Source organism: Mytilus galloprovincialis, chromosome 10 (assembly GCF_965363235.1).
Source record: "Mytilus galloprovincialis chromosome 10, xbMytGall1.hap1.1, whole genome shotgun sequence".
Classification (NCBI taxonomy): domain Eukaryota; kingdom Metazoa; phylum Mollusca; class Bivalvia; order Mytilida; family Mytilidae; genus Mytilus; species Mytilus galloprovincialis.
In genome coordinates this window covers 4,341,878-4,366,045 of record NC_134847.1, presented here as the reverse complement: position 1 = coordinate 4,366,045, position 24,168 = coordinate 4,341,878, and the positions used below count along the sequence as shown (strand labels likewise).

Below are 24,168 nucleotides of genomic sequence, written 5' to 3'. Positions count from 1 at the left end.
TCTATAATATAAAGAATAGAGAATATATCAATTAAAAAAAAGTAAAATATAAAGTAGAGAAGATAATAAACTTTGCCTAAAATATTTCAGAAAAAAAGAAGACTTACCCATGAAGAACCTCATTTCATTTTTATAAATACTACAGGTTTAGAGTCTGAGTGTTATAAGACTCATCCCAGATCTTACAAGTGAGGATGGAGGTCTATTGTATGGGTCCAGATATTATAGGGACCAATTTATAACAAGAAAGTCAAAGTCCCATCATTCTAATTAAGGTGAACAAAATTAGGACTTATGCAGGGGTTTATTGTATGGTATAAGACCAGTAATTCATCTAAATTGTATTTCCATTTGTCCTATCAATCTATGAAGATTTAAATGTGAGATTTCATGAAAGTGATTTGATGCCTGCTCAGGGGTTTCATTATCTTTCATGTTGACTGGTACTTTCCACGTTTCTAGGTGGTACTTTTCAATTTATTCTGTGAATATCTTATATAAAAATTCCTACATTAAGGCGGTACTTGTCAATAGCATAGGAGGGTAAAAGTACCGGGTACCGCCTCCTAATGAATGGCCTGCCTGCTGAAGTCTCTTGTATTGTTTAAGTGGACCTGGGACCACTGACTAATCTATATTGTACTTACATTTGCACCGTTACCCTGTAAGGGTTTTAGAGTGAGATTCCTTGGTAGTGAGGCCTGGGCTCTATTATATGGTATAAGAGGACCAGGGACCAGGTTATATTGTACTTACATTTGCACCGTTACTCTGTGAGGGTTTTAGAGTGAGATTTCTTGGAAGTGAGGCCTGGGCTCTGTTTGGACAGACTCTTTCACAGGCTCTGTCATGGACAATGTAAACACAAAATTCTTCAAAGTCGTCTTCCTTTAAACTAGAAATGTCCCAGTTATCGTCCATATCTGAAAATATAAAACAACAAACAGTTACTGGTAAATCAATTTTCATAATTTTACAACCCTGCCACATGTAGATGTGAATATAAAACGAGATGACTTGTATGAGGGGGAGGACAGGGGGTACCCTTCTCCCTTCTCCCACCCGTCTTCTCCTTTCTCCTATCCCCGTTCAACTTTCTCCCATTAGAATAAAACATCTCCTTTTGAGATATTTTTTCTTGAAATATTGGAAAAAAATTTAAAAGGAGAGATATTTTATTTTTTCTCCTTTCTCCAACTTTTTCTCCTTTTTCCCAGCCTTCCTCTCCTTTCTTCTACCCCCTTTCTCCTTTCTCCCACCCCCTTTCTCCTTTCTCCTACCCCCTTTCTCCCCGTCTCCCTTACCCCTGTCCTCCCCCTCTTGTATATGTCAATGAGACAGTAACCCAACGATACAAAGAAGAAAAGAAATGTACAGTAACATTATTACCTGAAGTATTGAGAATGAACATCACATCCAATGTGAATGGCAGTCCTGCCTTGTAGACCATACTAACTATTCTATATCTACTTCTGTTGTTCACTTGCTGTCTCATTGACATGTATCCCATTAATCCATCAAATTTTTGTGGTTTCTCTATAATTCCTGAGATACCAATTTTGTGGATAACCAGAAGGTGGTAAACCACAAATATAAATATTTAATCAAAATATAAATTTCAAGTCACTCTAATAAGAGCCAAATGATAAAGCCACAAAAAAAGATACCTAATTGATAAAAAAAAACTTTTTCAATGAAAATTGATAACTATAAAAGTAACTTAATTAATTAGCAGTATAATTTTTTAAGCCCACTTTTTTTTTACACTATACTTTTTTACAGCAATGATTACTTTTTGTCTACAGAAAGAAAAAAGCTTACCTTCCGTGAGTAAACTTAGAAGCAAAGAGTTTTCTAAGAATGAACTACATTGATGCAGTTTTTTTGACACTATGATTCCAAAGCACAAAGCTTTTGGATTAGTAAAAAGAAAGAAATGTTAACATTTTTAACCTACCTGTTTTTAACATGGAAGCAAAGAGTTTTCTGAGAACAGTAGATGCACCTAACCCGCAGGGAAGTTGTAAAATGACTACTAAACTTCTCCCTAATTTCATTTTGAAAGCTGAAAGTGGTGGATAATATTTGTTCTTAGCAATCTTCTTCCCTGTGAGCTCATAATTCTATTTCCCTATTTCAGATATAGAAAGTCAAATATCCTATTGCAGTCATTATGAATCCTTGTACTAATAGGCAAAAATAGCGTCCTTGAGTCTAGAGTGTTAATTAGTGGACAAAACAAAAGATACTTTTTAAAAACCCAGAAATAGGGAGGTTAATTTGATATCTCAACAAATAACAAAAACAAGAAAATAAAGAAATGTTTTTTTTAAAAAAGCAAGTTTCTTATGTTGTAAATATCTTGACATTGTTCCTTATCATAAATATCAGCAAACAAACTATTTGTTCACTGGTTATCTTCACTGAAAGTCTTGACCTCTTAAAAAGGGGGAAAATGATACTGAAACAATTTCTAGGAATTATTTTGACAGTTTACACATACAGCTTCCTGAACTAGAGATAAAATATCATGTACTGAAAGAAACCAAAAAGGTTAAGAAAATAATAAACCAGAGTTTTCTCCCCTTGTTTTCAAGGTCAATTTTTATTTTTATCAGTGAAGGATGTTGAGTCTGCAGCCCACAGAGAGGGAGATAGGACAGTATCTTAAGCAAACACTTTCCGACCAGCCAGTTTAGACACGAAATGAAACTGTTATCATTCAAAAATAACACTTAACTTGTATCTTGTGGACTTTCAACGTAACTAACTGACAAATTTTTACTTGCAGAAAAGAAAAATGGGCAACCACTCATCAAAATCTGTGTCAGATGATTACAATATTTCATATTTTATCGCGTTAATGTGTAATTTTTCACTGTTTATCTGCGAAAGCTCTGCAGGTACAGGTCCAAAGTTATCAGCGCTAAAACAATTTTTAATAAAGCGTCTGTAACCTTTCCTATCCTGACCAGAGCTTGGCACGGCAGATATTAAAAGTTTTTTTGATTAAGATTAATAAACCTTCTCCTCTAAACATGATTTAAACCAATATTTCTTGCTGATACCATTATGACAGATATATAAAAAAAATAGTTACAGGAAATAATAAAAAAAAATTGAAGAAAGATTGTAAAAGATTATTTCACACTGCTAGACATGACATAAAAATATCAGAGAAAACCTTTAAGCATTCATCAGGTCAAAGAAACATCTATTTCATCTTAAATCTGCCAAAGAAAACAAGCAATTAAACTTCTCGTTGATAAACATTTTTATATTTCACTTAAGTTTTCAATCTTTCAATTATAAACGATCATAATTTTGATAATTTTATCTTATCTGCATGAAGGCATTTGCTATAAAAGTTGTCAGTTTTTACTTTCTAATCAAACTATTATTAGTTCTAAAAGAGATGCCTTATTTCATGATTATATTTCTGTCTCTCAGCATGTTAGATTACTCCTTGGATTTCATTTTAAACTTCAAAGTTGATTGAGATTTAAAAGTAACCTACAGAAAAAGGTGGGGAAATACAAACAATAATACAATTTTTAAAAACAAAAATTACTATTTTTATCTCTCAGCATGGTAGATTTCTCCTTGAATTAAATTTAAATTTCATTTTCAAAGTCGACTGAGATTTAAAGTCAGAAATACCCACTTAAAGGGCAGGGGCAAAGTCAAACAATGATACAAAATGTCTAAAAATAAAGACCAAGATCATTCAACAATACCTATTAATATACAATTGAATGTCCACATATAAATGTCTTGGTTTTGTCATTTGGTTGCTGTCTCATTGAAGTATATATAACATCACTACCTTAAAACACCATACAAATGATTCTGACATTGAGTACATGCGTACTTGTTTATAAATTCTATTGTTATATTTTTACTGAAATCTATGAATCAATGGATTAATTTTGGGGCCCTTTATAGCTTGTTGTTCGGTGTGAGCCAAGGCGCCATTTTGAAGGCCGTACATTGACCTATAATGGTTTACTTTTTTAAAATTGTTATTTGGATGGAGAGTTGATTCAATGGCACTCACACCACATCTTGCTATATCTATATATGTAGGAAAATATTAACCAGAGTAAAAGACAGCAACCCCCAAAGATATACAGATCATGGCTTTCTAAATTTTCAAAAATTAAACAGATGACCCTTGCTGTCTTTTCTATTTTTCAGGTTGCTGTCTCATTGGTATATTACCCTTTAACTCCTTTTAGCCATATTTGGTTGGTTTCTGTCAGGTAAAAATGCAAATCAATATGAATATGAGAATAAACTAGATCTTTGATTCTTTTTACTAAACTCATGTCCATCTTTTTTTTCTTTTTCAATAGCTTGATATATTGTTAAACATATCTGTCTATTGTAAATTTTGACCACTAGATTTTTTTTTTGTTATTTATGTAGTTGGTTTTCTGCCTCATTGAGACATACCCCACATCTATTTTTTCCAAAACAAACCATTTTCCTTCCTTTTAAAATTGGAACCTATTAAAGTCTCATTTTGTTTTCTCTTTATCATTGTAAAAAATGATAAAGATTGTCTGCAGTGTTACGCCTAGTTTTATGGTCATAAGGAGGGACGATGTCTGTTTCACTCAAATATCAAACTTCATTTTCCTTGAAAAAAAGCGGTGAAATTATATAATAATTACCAATTTCATGTAGGTTTATCTTAAGACATTATAATATAGGCAAAAACCACAAATCTATAGTTTTCCTAGTCAAATATGCAAAATGAGAACTCAAAGACACTCATAAAAGTTTTATGAAATTGTTACAAAAACAACTGTGACAGCAAACCAACACAAATAACCATAAAGACTTCCATAGCAGAAAAATTCAATAGTACATATTTATAAATGATATAAGATTTGTTAATGACTAAAATGTTGGCTCCAAATAAGAAAGGCAAAGTCAGCCTCACTGAGAAAGGGAGGGCAATTGCAAACATTGCCAAGAATGCTATTAAATGTATAACCACAATTATGGAAAGACAAACAGTAGGGCAACAAAGAGTTTAAATTGGATGCATGAAAGGGTAGTTAGACACACCTTTTGCAACAGAAGAAGGCAATACATTTGGACCAAATTTCATAGTCCTAAAATTTGTTTTTGTACAAAAGTATATTTAATTATATATCTCTTGACCCTTAGTTTTTATTTCAGTTTCATTTTCTTTTATATTGAAAGTAAATTTAAATTAAATCATATAATTGGACCCCTATGATTAGGAAAAGTAAATTATTTTATTGCTAAAATGGTCACAGATTCATTGTATCAACTAACTGCGTAGAAATTAATATTTTCAAATCTACCAAACGGAAAACAAAAATGGATTAAAAAAACTTATGCAAATTGTGCAACAAAATAAACATTTTTCCCCCGCAATCAATGAAAAATACTTAAATGGTAGATTAATTTGAGCACGGACACACTTTTGTTACATCGGTGAGATATTATCAATTAAATATGGTACCAGCTGAAGGATACAGTCAATAACCAAAAATTAATAATGGAAACTAAAACAAGTTTTAATTTACTACAAGATAAGATAAAGTGATGTCATTGGCAAAGAAAGCGTTCAGCAACAGATTGTGGCACTCGTTTTTTCCCTCTACGGTGGGCAACATGTTGTGCAATTGTTCTAAGAGATTGTCATAAGATTAAAAACTAATGTGAAAATATTAGAAAAAAACTAATGAAAAGCTATTAGATTTTATATCAAATAATCAACCATTGATTTGTCATTATAAAATTTTACAAGGGTGTTTTTTTCTATTTCAATAATTTGCTGTTACACTATTTAGTCAATAAATTTACACTGAAAATTATATGAAATACTAAGTTTAATCGAAGTCAAATTTTGACGACTCTAATACTTTTAATTTGAACCCAGAAAAATTGAGAAATCTAATTTCTTTTCAAACTTTATTATTATTATCACTATCTTAATTTATTGTTTGATTTTAATTAGTATTTATAACTTCAAAAGATTTTCCATTTGTGTCTTCAAAAAGTTAATTATGCTATAATAATTAAGACTCAACTACAATGAAAATTAATACCTTTTACCAAAAAAAAGTTATATTAAACACAATGAAAAATCACATTACAATATATTTTACAACATTTAATAATCTTATTAAAGACAATAACTAATTACATTTACTCATACGGAGGAACAGATACACCCCCATAAACTTAACAGATCTTCAAATCAAATAATTTAAAATATGCCAAAATAATTTAAACAAATTTAAAAGAAAAGAAAATTTTGAAATATAATTTTCTTACTGTTCATTCTAAAATTTCTTCTAAATCCAGGAAAGTTTCTGTACAGCATCTTGACACAATCTGTACTATTGTTTTACCTGTACAGGTACGCCTCTATCTACCTGGGTCTCTACAGGTGGGCTGGGACAATTTTATTACACAGCATCTTTTATCTCCCAATGACATGTTTATTTTATTAAAAAAAGGAGAAACAAGAAAAAAATCTGAGAAATCACAATTCAAACATTGATTATGTTTAATATTAAATATTTCATACATGGATTTCAATAAAAGTGGGCGTTTTCTCAATGATAGCAAATATTATGTACATTTCAGCAGGCATCAGTTTCGATCTATAATTCTCACAGCAAGCAATCAATTGTCTGTGGCTGCAACTGATCATTGGATTGGCTGATGAAATGAAATTAATTAACCTCATATAATTACAAAACTGTTGATGGGTCACGCCCCCTAGTTGTCTCCTGGTGTTTTATTTACAGTAAAACTAGAAGTAGAAGGAAGCTAATCAACCTTGATTTGTTCATTTTTATTCAAAGAATTATGTTTATTTATTAATATAAGGCGTCATAGTTCATTGTATTTAAACACTTAAAGGAGGAATATTTATAAATAAAGTATATTCCTAACTCTTTCGCTTTCAATGCAATAAACACTGGGCGTTGAAATGGTTTTCGTTTAAGAATAAAATTAACAGTTAAATGTGCATGAAAGAGTTTAGATTAAAAGATGGCAAGTATTAAATATTCTTAACTTTTTAAAAACAAATATGGAATAACATAAAATTAATTTAATAAAAATTTATAGATAAATTTATTATTCCTCTATCACTCAACGTGGACTTGAACTTTTCTTTTTATCCCCAAGTTTTGACAGGGCTTGAATTTATCAGCTTTTATCCATGATTTTCACAGCCTTTTATCAAAATGTTTATCAATTCTCCATTATTTGAATCATTTTAAACTCACTATAACTTTTTATCATGGACTTTACTGCTAATTTATTATCATTTAAATACCAGTGTAAACAACTGCGGATTCAGCAATCCACTCTAGGTATCCTGGATAATTCATTTAAATCCCCCAATGTTATAGATTTAACGGGATTATGACATCACGATTTAACTTCCTTTGTTTCAATTTATTTTAAAAATCAATAAATTTTTCTTCTAAAAAACTATCCCTAATTTTTCATTAAAAATAACGCTTTAAAATATGCTTTATAGTCGAAGTATCTGAGACAGGGAAAAGATAGAAATCCATGAGGGCTGTTGAATTCAAAAGTCGTCAATCTAAACAGTATCCCACCTATCTGTTTTTTAAACAGGTATTATCTATTGGCTTAAACACCTGTGTGATTCTTTAAAGCCATCCTTCTAAAACCCATTGATTTCTGACCCCTTGACCAAAGTTCAAGAGAATTACTCCACTAAATAAATTCAGCTTTTATTTATTCTTTACTTAAATTTAGTCTTTGTTTTTCGCAATCAATTAGTCAAAGCAAACAAAGGTAGTTTTTTTTTCTACACAATAAAATATGCTATCTGTTTTAGTAAAGAAGGCACTTACATTTTTTTGTAATGCTTGATTGTTGTTTGTTTAATGTTCAGTGGCAAATGTTTCATGTGTTGAATGAAGAGAATGTAGAAAAATTCAGAAAGGATAAAAATTATAATTAAACTAGATGGTTTATTGATATGGCAGTAATAAATTGAGAAGAAATTCAAGCTTAGGATAAATTGAATTTGTGTAAAGGTATATACATATGCTGCTTAGCAAAATAAACAGGTAAACAAAAAGATGAAAACACTATTGACTTTCCAATCATAATATTGGTATCTGATTACCAAATCTTAAATTCAATTTCAAACTCATTACTTGAAAATCAAAATATGTAAAATATTCTGAATCAATAATCAAAACTTGTCAATCAAATAGGAATGTCAGAAATTTTCAATTTTTGATTTATTAAAGAAAGCTGGCATATTAATTGCCATCCCTGTCAACATTGGTCAGTGGGTGGTCAATCCTGGTCATTGATTGGTCACTTGAAAGAAAGACAGGTGATTTTCTCTTCAATACACTAAGTTCATGTATTTCAGTGATAACATTATGTGTCTTAATTGCACCCTGCTGATTTGAGTAGTTAATAAAGGTGTCTTAATTGAACCCTGCTGACATAGACAAAATGATAACCCAAATCGCAACTTTCATAAATCACATTTATATCTTTATGATTGCAACTGTATGAATTTTGAAAATTATGAAATTAAAAACAAATTTTACAAATATTTACCTACCTTCAAATAATATTCAAAATATTTTAAAATTGAAAAAAAATTATAACTGAAAAAAATATCACCTGCAATTAATATATGTGTTGACAAGTTATACATTTTAACATTAAAAAAAAAGCAATTGCAATATTTTTAAGAAAAAAATATCTGTTGAAAAAATAATCATCCCCCTATGCCTATAATTTTTCACTGAAAGCATAATTACAGTGAATGAAGTTACAATGCCAGTCTTCATTCCGGATAAAATTTAATTTGATAGACTTCTTCATAAAATCAGCAAATCATATATTTATAAAATTATACGGCAGACTATGAATTTCATTTTCTTTCCCTATAGAAATTTATTTGAATATTGTCGCCAGACTTAATAATGCATTACATCTAAAATTACACGGTGCGGGAAAACAGAATCAGAGAACAACCTATAAAGTGTCATCCATGAATGTTGACTTAGCCAGTGCATTACCTGCAAAAATACAACAATTTCATCGTTTTTATAAAGAAGGTCTTGTTCTCCGAGATTTGTTAGAAAACTGAAATATTGACTTTCTTTTCAATTAAAAGTAAATATAAATTATTAATTTTGTATCCATTCATAAGAAAAACATGATGTTCCTTTTTCTGAAAAACTTTCACCTTTTTTTATAAAGTTGTATGATTATACGATAAGTGGGTAAACATTCAAATACAAAATTATTTCTTTTTAAAAAGAAATTCAATTACTTTTTCCTGGCTGTTCATTTTTTAACTGCTTTTGAAGTCAGCGGAAGACCTTGTTTACAAATATTAATTCTTTGTTATGAAATTGAAAAGTTGGAGTAAAAACATACATATACAATGAGGACTGAGGCCAACGGGAGTAAAACAGTCGTGACTTTGTTCGAGCACAGCCTTGATAAAACTATATAATTCAATTTCAGAAATAGGAAATTGGACCAAATTTAAGTTTAAGAAAAGACTGAAAGTTTTCAATCATATTTAATGTAAAATCATATTTATTTCTTTTTTTTCACAGCATAAAAAAGGTGTCAATTAGAACTATAGTCCAGTTTACGCTTTCACTGAAACAGTTTCAAGGTTCCCTTAAAGTTCTCCTTAAAAGAAAATTAAAATTTTCACAGCTGCAATCTTTATTTGAAGATATAACGTTAATTGTTCTGAATATGTATGAGATATTTGTCACTGGACATGGAGTAAATATCAATCAATCAATAAATCAATCATTAAAATTAATGCAAACAAAAATTATTTCCAGATCATTTGATAGAATTAGAAACAGAAGCATATATGTCTAATGAAACAGCAACTTAACCAAAAAAAAAGCAATTAAATTATTCTGATAAAAAAATTATATAAAGAAAAAGCTTAACTGATCATAATGAAAAATAGTTCAACAATTTTAACAAATAAAGAAGTAAGGTCTTTTAGATCAGTGTGAGAAGAACTTACAGAACTTTGATGAAGAACAGTGTAAAAGACACTAATCCTGACCAATTTATGATAATATAAGACTTGTTTCATTTAATATATCTACAGCATGAACTATTTGTCACTGGACATTTTTAATACCGTTAAAAAACCCATCAAAATAAGATTAAAACTTCAATTTAAAAAAAAATCAAAGATGTACATGAATTATATTATGCATAAATAATCCTGTTTTATTTTTTTCTAGTTGTAAATTTGGACGCTATGGTCAGTGACAAAATGACCACCAACACATTTAATCTGAAGATCTCCGACCGTCAATATTGACCGTAATCCATTGATAACTGATGAAGACCTCCTCAACAACATTGAAAGTTTTATCTTCCCTAATATGATCTATACAAACATAGCTGTGTTATTATCACGTTGATTTCCTTTCTATTCAGGTATTTAAAGATCACAAAATCACTTTCAATGTGTTTGTTTATACAATAATCCAAATCTACCAGGTGGTGTAAAGAACTAAGGTCACAGGTCAATATCATAGTAATGCTTCCTTCAGTTTTATTAACTTTGTGAAGATTTATGTATTTTTCTGATTTTTAAATTTTTCATTCAAAAGTAAATTTAATCTTATAAGTTTAATTTTTAGAAAAGACTGTGTATTCAAAAAAGATTTTTTTGTTTCTGATCAGACAAGGAATCAGAAATTCAGGATAAAAGGAGTTTGAGGTATTGGACTCTAACTTATGCCCTCTCACCCTTCTAAATCTATCAATGCTTAGAACAATTCAAATTACAACATCATTGAAACCAGAACCTCCAGAATCTAATCAGCATAGAATTGAGAATGGAAACAGGGAAAGTGTTAAGGAGACGTTACAACCCAAGCAGGAAACAGTGTGGAGCCAACAATTTCTGCAGTGTAAAAAAAAAAGCACATACTGTGTTGTACGAAATTTCAAAATTTGAACTTTTTCAATTTGTAAATTTCCTAATAAAGTCAGCCTACTTGATATAATCTTCCCTTCCCTAGTTTAGATACTTTAAACAAAAAAAATGACGAATTTAATCTTAGTTTCAATCCTATTGTCTACAAAAAACCATATAAATTTCTAATATTAGCCTTACTTGATGATAATAAAAAGATAAAAATTGACAACGAAATAATCTTTTGCCAAGCCCACGTTTCTCATCCTCAGCATGGCATCAATCTCCGACAAACTGCCGATTTTCTATATTATATCTTCAACAACTTTCCATATCACGATATCTAAGGGACACGTTTACCTGTATGGAATTTACCTGGTATCTAAGTGAAATATACAAGTCGACCTGATGGACAAGTAGTATATAAGTGGATAAAAAAGTATCCAGCATCGTAGAGCCTTATGACTTCCGCCATGTGAATAAACAAAGCGTTAGTTCAGGTGTAATGCATATTTTCTCTTCAATCAAAATAAAACTTTTTTCTGTGGCATAGATAAGGTTTCCATAGAAACTAATGTAGGACGGTCCACGGTCATCTTCAACATCACTTCACTTCTGATCATTATGTGGCCGATTTTCTATTAAATTGCGGATTATGACCTATTCAAACTTAAGAGCAGCGGAAAAAATATCGTTTTTAAAGATAGTAACTAAATATTTAGCAATATTTTTCAAGTGAGGGCAAAAACATTTATTTATTGACAAAACCGCGGAAACAATCTCAATTCTAGAAATCAGTGATAAAAATCTCTCTATCAAAAGAAATGATATAAAATTTTAAGTAATGATGAATTAAGTCATAAAATCGTTAAAAAAAATAACAATCATAAATAATGTTTAATAACACTGTAATGGTTTATTTATGACTCTTCTATGATACAAGTAGATCAGTTTTATGTAACTATTTGATGGCTTTTTAAAACCCATTGAAAAAAGTTGAATGTCTTATTTATCATGTCTTCATTATAGAATTATACTTGTTCTATTTATGAATGGAAAGGAAATGTGGGGTACAATTCAATTAGACATGCAGCGGCTGTATATAAACAAAAGACATCTTGTTGGTAGCATTCATTGAAAGTCTTCATTTATAAAATAAGTCAAGTCTTTCATTAATCACCACAGTGTAAAATATCATAATTTTCGTTATTTTTTCAGTAATTGAAAGTAAAAGCTTTCATAATGAAGACAGTCAGCATGGTCAGGTACACTATTGTTTTAGATAAGGGTGAAGGTTGGTACCTATTAAAATGTTCATTTTTGGGGCCCTTTGTAGCTTGCTGTTCAGTGTAAGCCAAGCCTCCGTGTTGAAGACCGTACTTTGACCTATACTGGTTTACTTTCACAAATTGTGACTTGGACGGAGAGTAACATCCATTGGCACTCATACCACATCTTCTTATATTTATATATAGACTTCATGACCACAAGACCACAGACTCTTCCTTAAATGATATTTATTTTGTAGCTATCCTTCCATTTGTTGTGCGTCTATCTAATTTCATAAAATATGAAGGGAACAAATAAGTTTTCACAAAATAAGACATTTTTTTTTTATTTCCGATCACCAGGCCTTAAAATCGATCACTATCAAAACAAGATAAGATTTGGCTTTGTAACAAAGTATTGGTTAAAGACTACAATAAAACAATAAAAATAGAATTGAAAATATCAATATAAACAGATCACAAATCATTTTACAAAAGATTTTCAAATTGTTATATTTTCTCATTTTTATTGCTCAACTGGTGTGAATAGTCAATTTGCCTGCCTCATCGATTTTCAATAGGAGCTTGCATGACAAAACCATAGCTTCATTTAATAGATCAAAAACCGCAGATAAAAGTTAGATATATTTTGATAGCAAAGTGGGGGTTCTTTAATGGTGAAAACAAAACCCTGATTTTCTTCTAATCACCGATAACTGACCACTCATTGTAACACATAAAGATATTTTTTAAATTTATCAGATGAATACTAGAAATCAAACCGAAAAGAAATCGTGCATCATGCACGTTAAGTTTTGATCAGTGAAGATATATTGTTCTAATGGTTGAAATTCAACGGATTGGAGTGACATTGGGGTCAACCGAATTGATGATCATCGAAAAGATAATTAAATGACAAGGACCGGAGAATGATAGGTAATTATCAGAGAATCATGGGTAAATTTCATACAATTTAAATGTAAATGATTCAACAATTGATATTGCTCTTATTTTACACATTCCTCAAATAATATTTGATTTTTAATGATTATATTGTTATAGTATGCATAAGACGAGTTAAAAGGAGTAGGGTATAAATTAGTGGTTTATGCGGTTTGTTGTACTGCACAATAAATTTGTAATTTCTGTGGTCAGTTATATGTAATTTTGAACTTTCCTATTGATGCGTAGAGTAATGGGTATTGAACTTGAAATTATCAGAGTATGTAATCACATACATAGCAATTCTCACCCAATCCTTTACATTTGAGGTATTTTTTATTTGCACAAAAAAACAAAACATGCTTTTTGCTCTCTCCATTAGTCGACCATGAAAACAGAGATATTTAAATGTTGTCAATTTGAAATGTTTTAGAATTTCATTAATGCATTTTTTTAAAAAGTACATCTGAATCATCCACTACATTTTGAGCCCTGTACAGTAGGGACCATTTGTTGGTCTTTGTTTTTAGGTCCAATATTTGGAGTGATTTCTGTGATCAGACAATTTGTTGTTGTGCATCTTTGTGTTCATTTTTCAAAAGTAGTCGTGACTATGTTGATAGTTAGTAGGCTCTATTCTTTCTGGTGCAATTTGTCTTTATCCTTTTCAATTCTTATTTATGATATATTCCAAACCCTAACAAGAACCATCTGCCATTAATTAGACAATATCTACTATTTATAATTAAGATGTATTAACTTTTTAATTTATTGTTCCCTTTTTTCCATATCTCTAATTCAAATGAATGGAAATATGAGTGACAGATATAATTTCAATCTTGCAAATAAATTTCTGGAAAGCAAAAACAACTATTACAGTAGATGATATGATAGTCTAAATCACAATTAAAGGAAATTTAATTCTGATAGCCAGGAAGTCAAATCTTTATTTGTTACCAGATATATGTATATGTAGAATCTACCGCTACCTAGCGTGTGATGCAATATCTCAACTCTTTCCTTCTCCGTTATAAGCCCCAAATTAGTAAAAAATACTAGTTTTTTTGGTTGAATTGGTGTTCAATAGCCTATCATAGCCAGAACTGCTTGCCTTCAAGCAAAAAACTTAGATACCTTTACTATCACAACCATTATAAATTTTTGTCTTAAGGATGTATAATTACTTGAGGTGCATCAGGACTTACACAAAGCCAAAACCAACCAAGCTAAAACAAAATATTTCAAAAACAATTTTTCCTTAGTGCTAGTATTTGGTACATTATAAAAAAAATGACAAATTTTTAATGATCAAAGCTTCACCTCATTAACCAATATCATAGCAACTGGTCAATTCATTCAAAACTTTGTCTACTGTTTTTTTTTTTTTTTTATAAAACATTTGCTATGCTGCTGAGGTTAAAATTTAGAAGACTTTGGTATTCCAGAATTAGGTTATTTAAAATTGGGGTAAAAATAAATGGATAGTACTGCACCAAGTGCATATATCTTTCAGTAACCATAAACCTGGGTGTTCTTAAAAAATATTAAATCCTTTCTGTTTAGACATCAGTAAAACTGAAACAGAAAGTGAACATAAAACTTCTTTAATAGAAAACCTAATCTGATTTCATATTTTGATATAAGTATAAATTGGAGATATGAAGTCATATCAGATTGAAGGAAATTTATTTTCGACTTTTTATGTATAATTTATAACCTATCTAGTTCTGTCGGATTTTGATACAAAGGCAATATTCCACAGTATAACCGATGTCAAAATTTCTATCTTAAATCTCTATCAAGTAAAACTTCCTGCATTAATGGCAGAAAAGACTATTTTTCATAATTTTACCAGAGATTCTTATCGTAAGAGAGTTCGGCACGGAGTCACCTGTTAACTATTCATAACCTAGGTGCCAAAGAAAAATAATTTTCAAATAAATACTTAATTTCCTTCCTTGTATCTTTTCATCCTATCTGGATATCATCTCCCAGTATGATCAACATGTGTACTTTCATTTTGAACACTTTACTTTACTCCAAACCATTCATAAATAACATCGCTAATCTCATCGTTATAGATATAACAAGATAGTATAATGTTCTACTATTTCCTCTCTCCTTCAAGACACAGCGCCACCGTAGCATGCTGCCATGGCTCTTTAAGTACAAGTCAAATGGCGATTTTACAGATAGGGAAAATGTTTATGTTTTTTCATTTGAAATTAGTGTCGAAGGCTCGTGGGGATTATTAAATCTATAGATATATTCTGATTAGATCTGTATTATCGCCATCATCTCTTACTTGAAAAAAGTCATTTAAGTTTTTTATGTAAAGTAATCCTAACTGGAGTCAAGAGGCTGCTGTTAGAACCCCAGTCAAAAGTAAAAGTTTTGATGTTGGGATTTAAAAGAAATCTAGAACTTTTGAAACAATCTTTATATCCTTAGAAGATGCTGATAAGAAAATTTTAAAAGAAGGAAACAGTTCTTTTCATTAATGAAGATTTTATTTTTTAATAGATGAAAAATCTTTTTTTTATTTATGTAGTTTTTATTTATACTTATGTATGATATGACCTCTAGATTGGCATCTTATATCAACCCAATACACTAAACCTTTGATGTTATGTTGGCCCTTAATTATAACACAGTTGTTTAAAATCTAAACATGAGAGGGATAATAAAATAGAGAAGAAATAAATCTCTTAAATTAAGCTACTTTGTATAGAAGATTTAGAGTTTTGTGTCAGAAATATTAAAAAAAAATGAAAAATAATTTCTTTTCTTTCATATCTATATGATTTCCCATGAATGAAAATCATGGATATCAAAAATTTCATTTCAAATCACAATTTTTGAATACTTAAATCAATTAAAACATTTTTCTCATTATTTATATTAAAAAAAAATTATTTTACCATCATTTTTCAGAATATGTTTTTTTTCTCAATATACCAAAAAATCAAATAAAACATAAATTATAGAACATCGTTTTTTTCGTTCTGAGAATTTCAAAGTTTTACCAACCTGTATCAGGAGAAGATTTTTCATCATTTTTACACGATTCAGAATTACTATTTTCGTCATCTGATGTTTTGGGACTGTCCAATTTCTGCATTTTTGGATCAAACACTTTCCGCTGACAACTGGGTGGAACAACAATGGGGAAATAACATGTAGGGATTACTCGAGCATCATCCACAAACTAATCAGAAGATGTTACCCTTCATTCGAAAAATTGTCACAAGGGGCCAAGTCAAGCGGAACAGAAGTGCAAAATTGGAAAAAGAAAATTTTAATAGGACGGCCTTCCCATCATTAAACATTCAAAGTGGGGATGGTATTAAATTTGTTCAGAACGATGTGAATAGTATTAAATGCTTTATGCGCTTAAGTTAGTGTGAAAGTTAATTGTGACAGCATAAAATTTTAATACTTGTTTATCGTTTTTCACCTGCGGTGACTTTTGATGATGAAGGTTTTAAAATCCATATTGAATTATCATTTCAAACATAATTTAAGATACATAAATGAAACTGAAATGATTTTATTTGACTATCATTACAAATAAATTTTACGACTTAAAGGAACACTGGTTTAATTTGATACCAATTTTACACCTTATTTATTTTGACCATGTAAAAGTAATTATCTCGGCTCATCCTATAGAAATGAAATTGTTTGGAATTTTCACTTGCAGACACAAATCAATTTTTTCTAAAATTCAAAATTATTAACCGTATTCATTTTAATTAATTCATTTAAACGACATATCTAGTCCGGGTTTGGTTACACAACATTTATCATTTTAATAATTACATATTATTTAATTAAAGTGAAAACACATTTCGTCCTTGCGCTTTTAGCCTTAATTATCCGTATTATATCATTCAGCCTTTCTCTTCCATTGGTAAATATCTCTATTAAGTTTCATACAAATAATATTTTCAAGGAGTTTATAGAGATCACATTTCAACAAATTACTCCACTAATAACCTGTAAAACTTATTATAATCAATTTTGACAAAATTTAAAAGTGAGTTTTTATGCTGTATCTACAAAAGCAACAAGAGTTTTAGATTAGACACTCGTTTATTTAAATGTAAAATTAGAATCAAATTTCAATTGGATAACTATGTTTTCATAATGAATTTGATGTTCAGACCAATTTGTAAACAAGCTAATTCGTTAAAATCAAGATATCATGAAAAGGGTTTTAATTTTTCCCACCCAATTCAAAAAGGTATTCACATTGCAGAAAAAGAATTTAATAAAATTTAGTTTTGATCCAGTATTTTTTTTTCAATCCTAAATTTTATTCTTCCTATGAACATCATATTTTTGCAATACATGAACTAACATTCATATTTCATCCTATATTGAATTATACTTTTTAAATTATTGCTGTAAAATGTAATTACATGTACCATACATATGCTTCTTGGCGATAACACCCTTCAACAGGCACATATATGAATGTAGGAGATGTGAATAATATGTCAACGAGACAGCAACCCAACTATACAAATAACCAAAAGATTTGAAAACAAATGGGCAGGATACTTCTTTTTTTCAGTGCATTAATACTAAAAGAAAATCACTAAAAAAGGCTTAAGTACATTAAAATGTATAATCCTGTTTGCACCTGTTCTAAGTCAGAAATCTGATGTACAGTGGTTGTCATCTGTTTATGTAGTTTATATGTGTTTTGTTTCTCTTTTTTATATAGACTGTTGATTTTTCCCAATTGAATGGTTTTTCACTAGTTTTTTGGGGGGGCCTTTTACATGATTGGACAGAACTTTTTAAAAATGTGATCTTTTAACAGGTGTCATACAAAAGGATTCAAAATGAATGATTCCTACACAAAGTGATTCTTAAAGCTGATTCACACACAAGGGGATTCTTAAAGCTGATTCACACACAAGGGGATTCTTAAAGCTGATTCACACACAAGGGGATTCTTAAAGCTGATTCACACACAAGGGGATACAGTGAAGAAAAGTCCCTCTTGCTGGTGTTTGTTGGTTGACTGTGAAAACTGGTGATTTGCAGAGATTGCACTTTCATGTATGCATATAGGTGGATCAGCTGTTGTGGAAAAAAATTGGTTGATAGGGAATCACTGAAGCATGACTGGAGTCCCCCCATCCCAGTAGGTCAGTCAGTGGGCCCCCTTATGAAAAGTTTTGGATCTGCCACGTATGTATGACCCTGTCATATTCTTTTTATTGATTGTCCAGAAATATCTATGGGTGACCCTTCCACAATCGCCAAAATTCACTGTGAAAATTAAGAGCCAAGAAAATATTTACTGAATTTTCTTGAATAAACAGAATAATAGGTGGGGAAATGCAGACAGAAAACTGTTTTCAAATTTAATTTTATGAAAGAATTTAACCTTTTCCTGCCTTCCATTCAATATCATAAATGATTGGATGAAAAAGGGGGGATGGGGGAGAAAGGCAAACAAACATATTTTTACAATTTGCCTTAATCAATGGTATAGGCAGTTATGTTTCATAAACAGTTTATCTTCAAATATTGGATTTTTCAATGGAGTTTTTATGCTGCTTGTACAAGTTAGAATCAATTCAATGTTTCAAATCAATTACAATATTTTATAAGTCTAAACATGATAACGGATTTCATTAAAGACACAAAGGCAAAGGCGGACAAAAATTAAAAAATAATTTCGATTAAAATGACTTTGCAAGATTTCACTTAAAAGTACAAAAGTAAACACAGAAAAAATACACAAAATTTTTACATGCACCTCACATGTTTTCATGTTAATAGTAGATATTTAACAGAAAGACTTCAATTATTTTATGTAAATATCAAATCATTAATCATGAGTTTTGTCACTGAATTTCAATGAGTAAAAATTCATCCTTAAAATTATTGTGATAAAATTGTCAAAATTCAATCATATTGCAGAAAAAATATAATAAAAATATCATTTATAAGTGATTATTATTTATTAAAATCATATGCAAAATTTATGCAGTATCTCTCTCGTTAACAAAGGAAGGGAGTGTGACTCTATCAAGGATGAAAGCTTGCAATTCGTGTGCTTCTCAAATAGAATGCCTCCAGCAAGCAGGACGCGCGACTGGCACAAACGTGTTTATATAGATGACCATATATATGTAATACGAAGAAATCAGTTTTCTTGCACTTTTCATCAAAAAGAAATATCATTAAATGAAATTTGAAGACGATTTTGTTATTTTAGAACGTAGATTAGCATACGAATATCTTCTTTGAGTACCCCTTGCCAAGATAAACAGTAACGATGATGTCGTATAATTATCCTCCCTTTATCAAATGAAAACATATTATGTAGCTCTCAAGGACAATTAAAAGTTACGTGCAGTTTTACGTGAATGTTACTTTGACTGACCTTCAGATTTACTTTAGGACGGAGGTCACATGAATAATTAATCGGCAAATGAAATTTATAAGTGTCATTTTAATATAAGTCTGAAGTAGAAAAATTGTACTATTAAAATAATTCAAATAAAATTTTGATTAACGAAATTTATTAGTCTTAAAATAACATTAACTCTCATTTATTCAGTTTTCACAAATTATAGGTTTCTATGAAAATGAAACTTTTAATTCATCTTATTTTTCAAACTTTATATACAATGATTTAGCCTTTTTTTTTTTTACATATTCTTAAGATAATTTTGTGGTTTTATAAAATGATCAAATACATACGGACATGGATGGAGAGTTGTCTCATTGGCTCTCATACCACATATTCTTCTTTATATATATATATTAATGGTTCACCAAACTTCTCATTTGTGATATCATATGAGTAAAAGAAGATGATGATTAGAACTGGAAACTAATAATGCTAGCTAAATAAAAAAACTTGAAACTGCAAAACACCAATGATTAAAAATGAAGAAATTACTGAATACATTGACAATATACTCTATCAAAGATTACTGCATTCTTTTAAAAAATAGATGGACAGACTTTCAAACAGCAGATATAAGATAGACAGGTGAATCTGTGACCTCTACCTCAAACAAGAATATTTAGTGACCTCAACTGTTTTTTTTATTTATTACTTTTGTATTGTTGATTGATTGATTGTTGGTTGCTTGATGTCCAGTGGCAAATATTTCATGCATGTTCAAGACAAACTTTTGCATTGTAGCTGACTCAAAAAAACTACAAGTTATAAACACTTACAGTTTTTGAATAAAGGCCAGACAGCAACATTGAAGATGACACTTTTTAGTAACAAGTTGTAACTAATTATTTTTCATTAATTCAAGAGTTTTGTTGTTACAATAATTAGCATATATGATTTATGCTTTACTCCGATTACCGTGTAATGTCTATATCTAATTATTGGCTGTGTCGTAGAAAACTAGCAACATGTTGCATCCAGCACCAAGTGTTAATTTGCCAAAACCGTAACAAAATACTTTTATTTTCTCAATTTAAATTCTAACACGTGTTACGACTGGGCCCAGAGGCTGAATAATTTAACAAGAAACGTTACTCGGGTGCCTTCGAAAATTAAATAAGGTCAAAACCTCTATTCATAGCCAGCAGTGAAAAAACGAAACCAAAACTTTAGATAAATAATTAACTCCTCAATGCAACATATTCAATTTCTACGTTAGTCAAACATAGTTAGCGTCAAAATGGATTGCGTTAAACTCTGTCAATATGATCCCTGCATATATTGATGATAATATGTCAGATGACACAGCCTTTGTATAAAATTTATTATCAAGAGCAACTATTGTTCCCTTCCTAATGAAAAGATGTAAAAAGTAATTAATTTTCCCACTTGAAAGAGAGAAGAAAAAAGGTTAATTAGATTTGAATGTCTCAATATAAAATTTTGTAGTGAAATCAGCTCTTGTTATAAATGTTTTGTAAGGCCATAAAAATTTTCGTCTAGAAAACTAAGTCTTAATTTTTAGCAGTACATTTCCAACTCGGAAAACTATAACATATATAATCAGAAAGTTTTAATAAATATGTGTAAAAAAAAAACCCAAAATAATGTACTAAAAATTACCCAAATAAATCCCAGTTTTCTATTCAGGCAAAGGATATATCTTTGAAAGAATATTGCAGTAATGGTTTTTAGGAAAATACAACAGAAGAAGAACAAATATCAACATTTATTTTTTGTGGACACTTGATTTAATGGTTTTACAAAGGTTTACAAATCAGATATTATAAGGTCAAGGTAATCAACTACCGAGAAGCATTGTTATCATATTGCAAGCTCTGCAATTTCTTCTGTTCACATACCAAAAAGGCAAACACAAAACAAAAAAATATAGAAAAAAATGTATCAACAACTAAAGAAAAACAAATACCTAGAAGAAAACAAAAGGATGAAATCAGCATGAAAAATTGATCAGTACATTGTAAAGTCTGAGACAAAGTATCATAAAAATAAAAACTTTAACAATTGTTAAGAAATTTTTATCTTTTGTTGGAAGTTACTCAAAACTAATCAAGATAATTCTCCCTAGCTATAGTATATCACTTTCATCAACTTTTTAAATCGTGTATCCTCTTTCAGACATAGAATAAGAAAACGCTGAAAGAAAGATCAGGTTTGTGTGTCAAAAGATTCAAAGGACTTAACGAAAAATTCTATTTCTCAATCTTGAAATTAGAAACTGTATCACTTAGTATTTATTTGCTCATAAAAAGTGAAAAGTGTTGAATGTGATCTGTCCATTTAAATGTTAAGATACAGGTGTATTTTAAAAGACTTTGGATTCCATCGACAATATTATGTCGTTACCAGTGATTTATTGAGACTGCACCATGCAATTTGCGAGAAATCGTAAATGTAATAATGGCTGTTAACGGATATCGTCCGTAGCAAAACGTTTTAGAAATAGAAACAAAATACTATGCAAATGAATACCAAAGAACTGAAAGAAAAAAGTTAAAATGATTTTGTTTTCAATTTAATACTCAGGTAAAAACGTAATAAATTACGTGCTTTGGGAACACCTTAAAAGCCTGTCTATTTTATTCTCTCGGGAGCATCTCTTTCTCCGTGTCGGATGACAACTGTCAACATTACATCTTGATGAAATTTAACGATTCTTTTACACCTGAGCGTACCTCAAATTCTACCGGGTAAATACAAAAACAAAAGACTGGTATTTTTATGTCGCAGTTTCACTATAGATGCCGACTTTGATTTCAAACATTTTACAAATCGTACAATTCCCAATAGTATTAATTGCATTTGTCCGTAACACTTTTCCGCAGACATTTCTTTCAAGTTGGTAAAAGATCGATAAAGACGACACAATAAAGGTCATACATATTCTCCCATTAGTGACAATTTTTTTTTATAAAAAGTCACATTCTTTTGTTGAAATTGAAAACTTTTACTTCAGAATTTATCTTTTTGTTTACAATTACAAGTATATCTTTTGGAATCTTAATGGATACAGAACACAATGTTTACGAAAAGAATAGACCCAAGGTTAAAAGAAAAAGATCTTCACAAAAACATTTCTCATATCTTTTATAAAAAAAATTCCAAGAATAAGCAAACATATGCAACCGGAAAATGTTTAAAATTGGTTATAGCTTTTTTTATCCTTTATTTTATTTTGCAATAACTACAAACTTTGGCATGCAAACATAGCATTGCATTTGTATTTTGAAAACCTCCAGATATTTTAGTCTTTTGCAATGGCATCAACCATCAAATTCAGAATCTTTTTGGTTGGTAACAATTATTCGATGAATATAAATTTTGTAATGTTATTAAAAAAAAATATGTGGCATTTTATTCCCCTCATATCTTAATTTTTAAAATAAAGTAATATTCCAAATATAAAAGTATTTCTTTGTGAAATATGTCATCAGTCAAAGCTACAAGGCACCATTAAAATCAAACAATCCAACTAAAAAGCGAAAAAATATAAGAAGAGAATTGCAGTGCTATTCTCCTCTCAATTTGTATGTGATATTACTATCATAAAAAGTGATTTGAAGGCCAAATAAGCAACAATATTTGCCTGGATGATACTTCAAGAAAACCTTCTTTTCTTTTCTTTTATTTTATGATGCTACCATTCTTTTTACCTTGTTTACAGTTAAAGATATTAGGGCAGGATGAATTCTATATCAAACATAAAAAATTTCAAATAGACCTAACTTTATCTCAACCAAGTTAATTAATAATCATTACTTATCAAAATGAATTTAGCAAAAAATCATTTGTATTCTAAATATCTTATTAATTCCACATATCTAAATTTTGTAAAATTAATTGAATTACTTATAAATATGATATTTCCAAGTATGCATGTCCTCAAATGAAAAACAATAATATTTATTAGTCCCACCCCTTTTACTTTCCTTGACATTTGAATGGGTGAAAGTTAAAATAGAAAGTTTAAAATATCCAATAATTTCACTTCTATTTAGTCATGTGACTTACTTGTTGTTTCTTCTTGTTGCACAATATGATCAATGTCCGAAGCTGAATTACATCTGCTCTCCATGATGGACGAACTTTCTACAACAAATTTACATTTAGAAATGATAACTTTTATTTCAAATTAAAATTTTATACACATGATAAAGAGATTTTACAGTTGAATGGTATTTTTTCAGCTTTTGTTATAATCAACGTTAAACAATTGAACGGGACAAGATTTTTTCTGTAATCTGATCCGAAAATTCATTGTTCATTACTTGAGATTAGAAATAACTTGAGTTAAAGATACAATTCAAATGTTACAATTTCGTCAATGTGAGTGCCCGCCTACAAAACAAAGACAAATGTCATCTTCGCTGAATACTTTAACGGAAAATCTTATAGAGAATAGTGTGTTTTGCTTGGCTTATTTTCACACTGGTTAAGAACTATAGGATCTTAATGATAACAAATTTCTCAGTAGGGGACGGTTTCGATACAAAGTTTCAAATCATTTCAGAATTATGATGGCTTTTATCTTT

At 29.8% G+C, this 24,168-nt stretch overlaps 1 protein-coding gene across 3 annotated transcripts in view; it reads right to left on the bottom strand.

The window, feature by feature from the left end:
• The window catches only part of LOC143049683 (PR domain zinc finger protein 1-like), a 46,540-nt gene extending 22,786 nt beyond the window's left edge, over positions 1–23,754 (bottom strand). The window contains exons 1-2 of one of the 3 annotated variants that reach the window (XM_076223342.1): positions 23,648–23,754; positions 757–923 (exon numbers count right to left, since the gene is read on the bottom strand). In XM_076223342.1, coding sequence (XP_076079457.1) covers positions 757–923; positions 23,648–23,711 — 231 coding nt within the window. In that variant the 5' untranslated portion in view covers positions 23,712–23,754. Of the gene's footprint in view, positions 1–756; positions 924–6,318; positions 6,444–16,209; positions 16,349–23,647 lie in introns of those variants that run through there. The other 2 variants (XM_076223341.1, XM_076223343.1) reach the window with 2 other exon arrangements.
• Between the last annotated feature and the right edge of the window lie 414 nt (positions 23,755–24,168).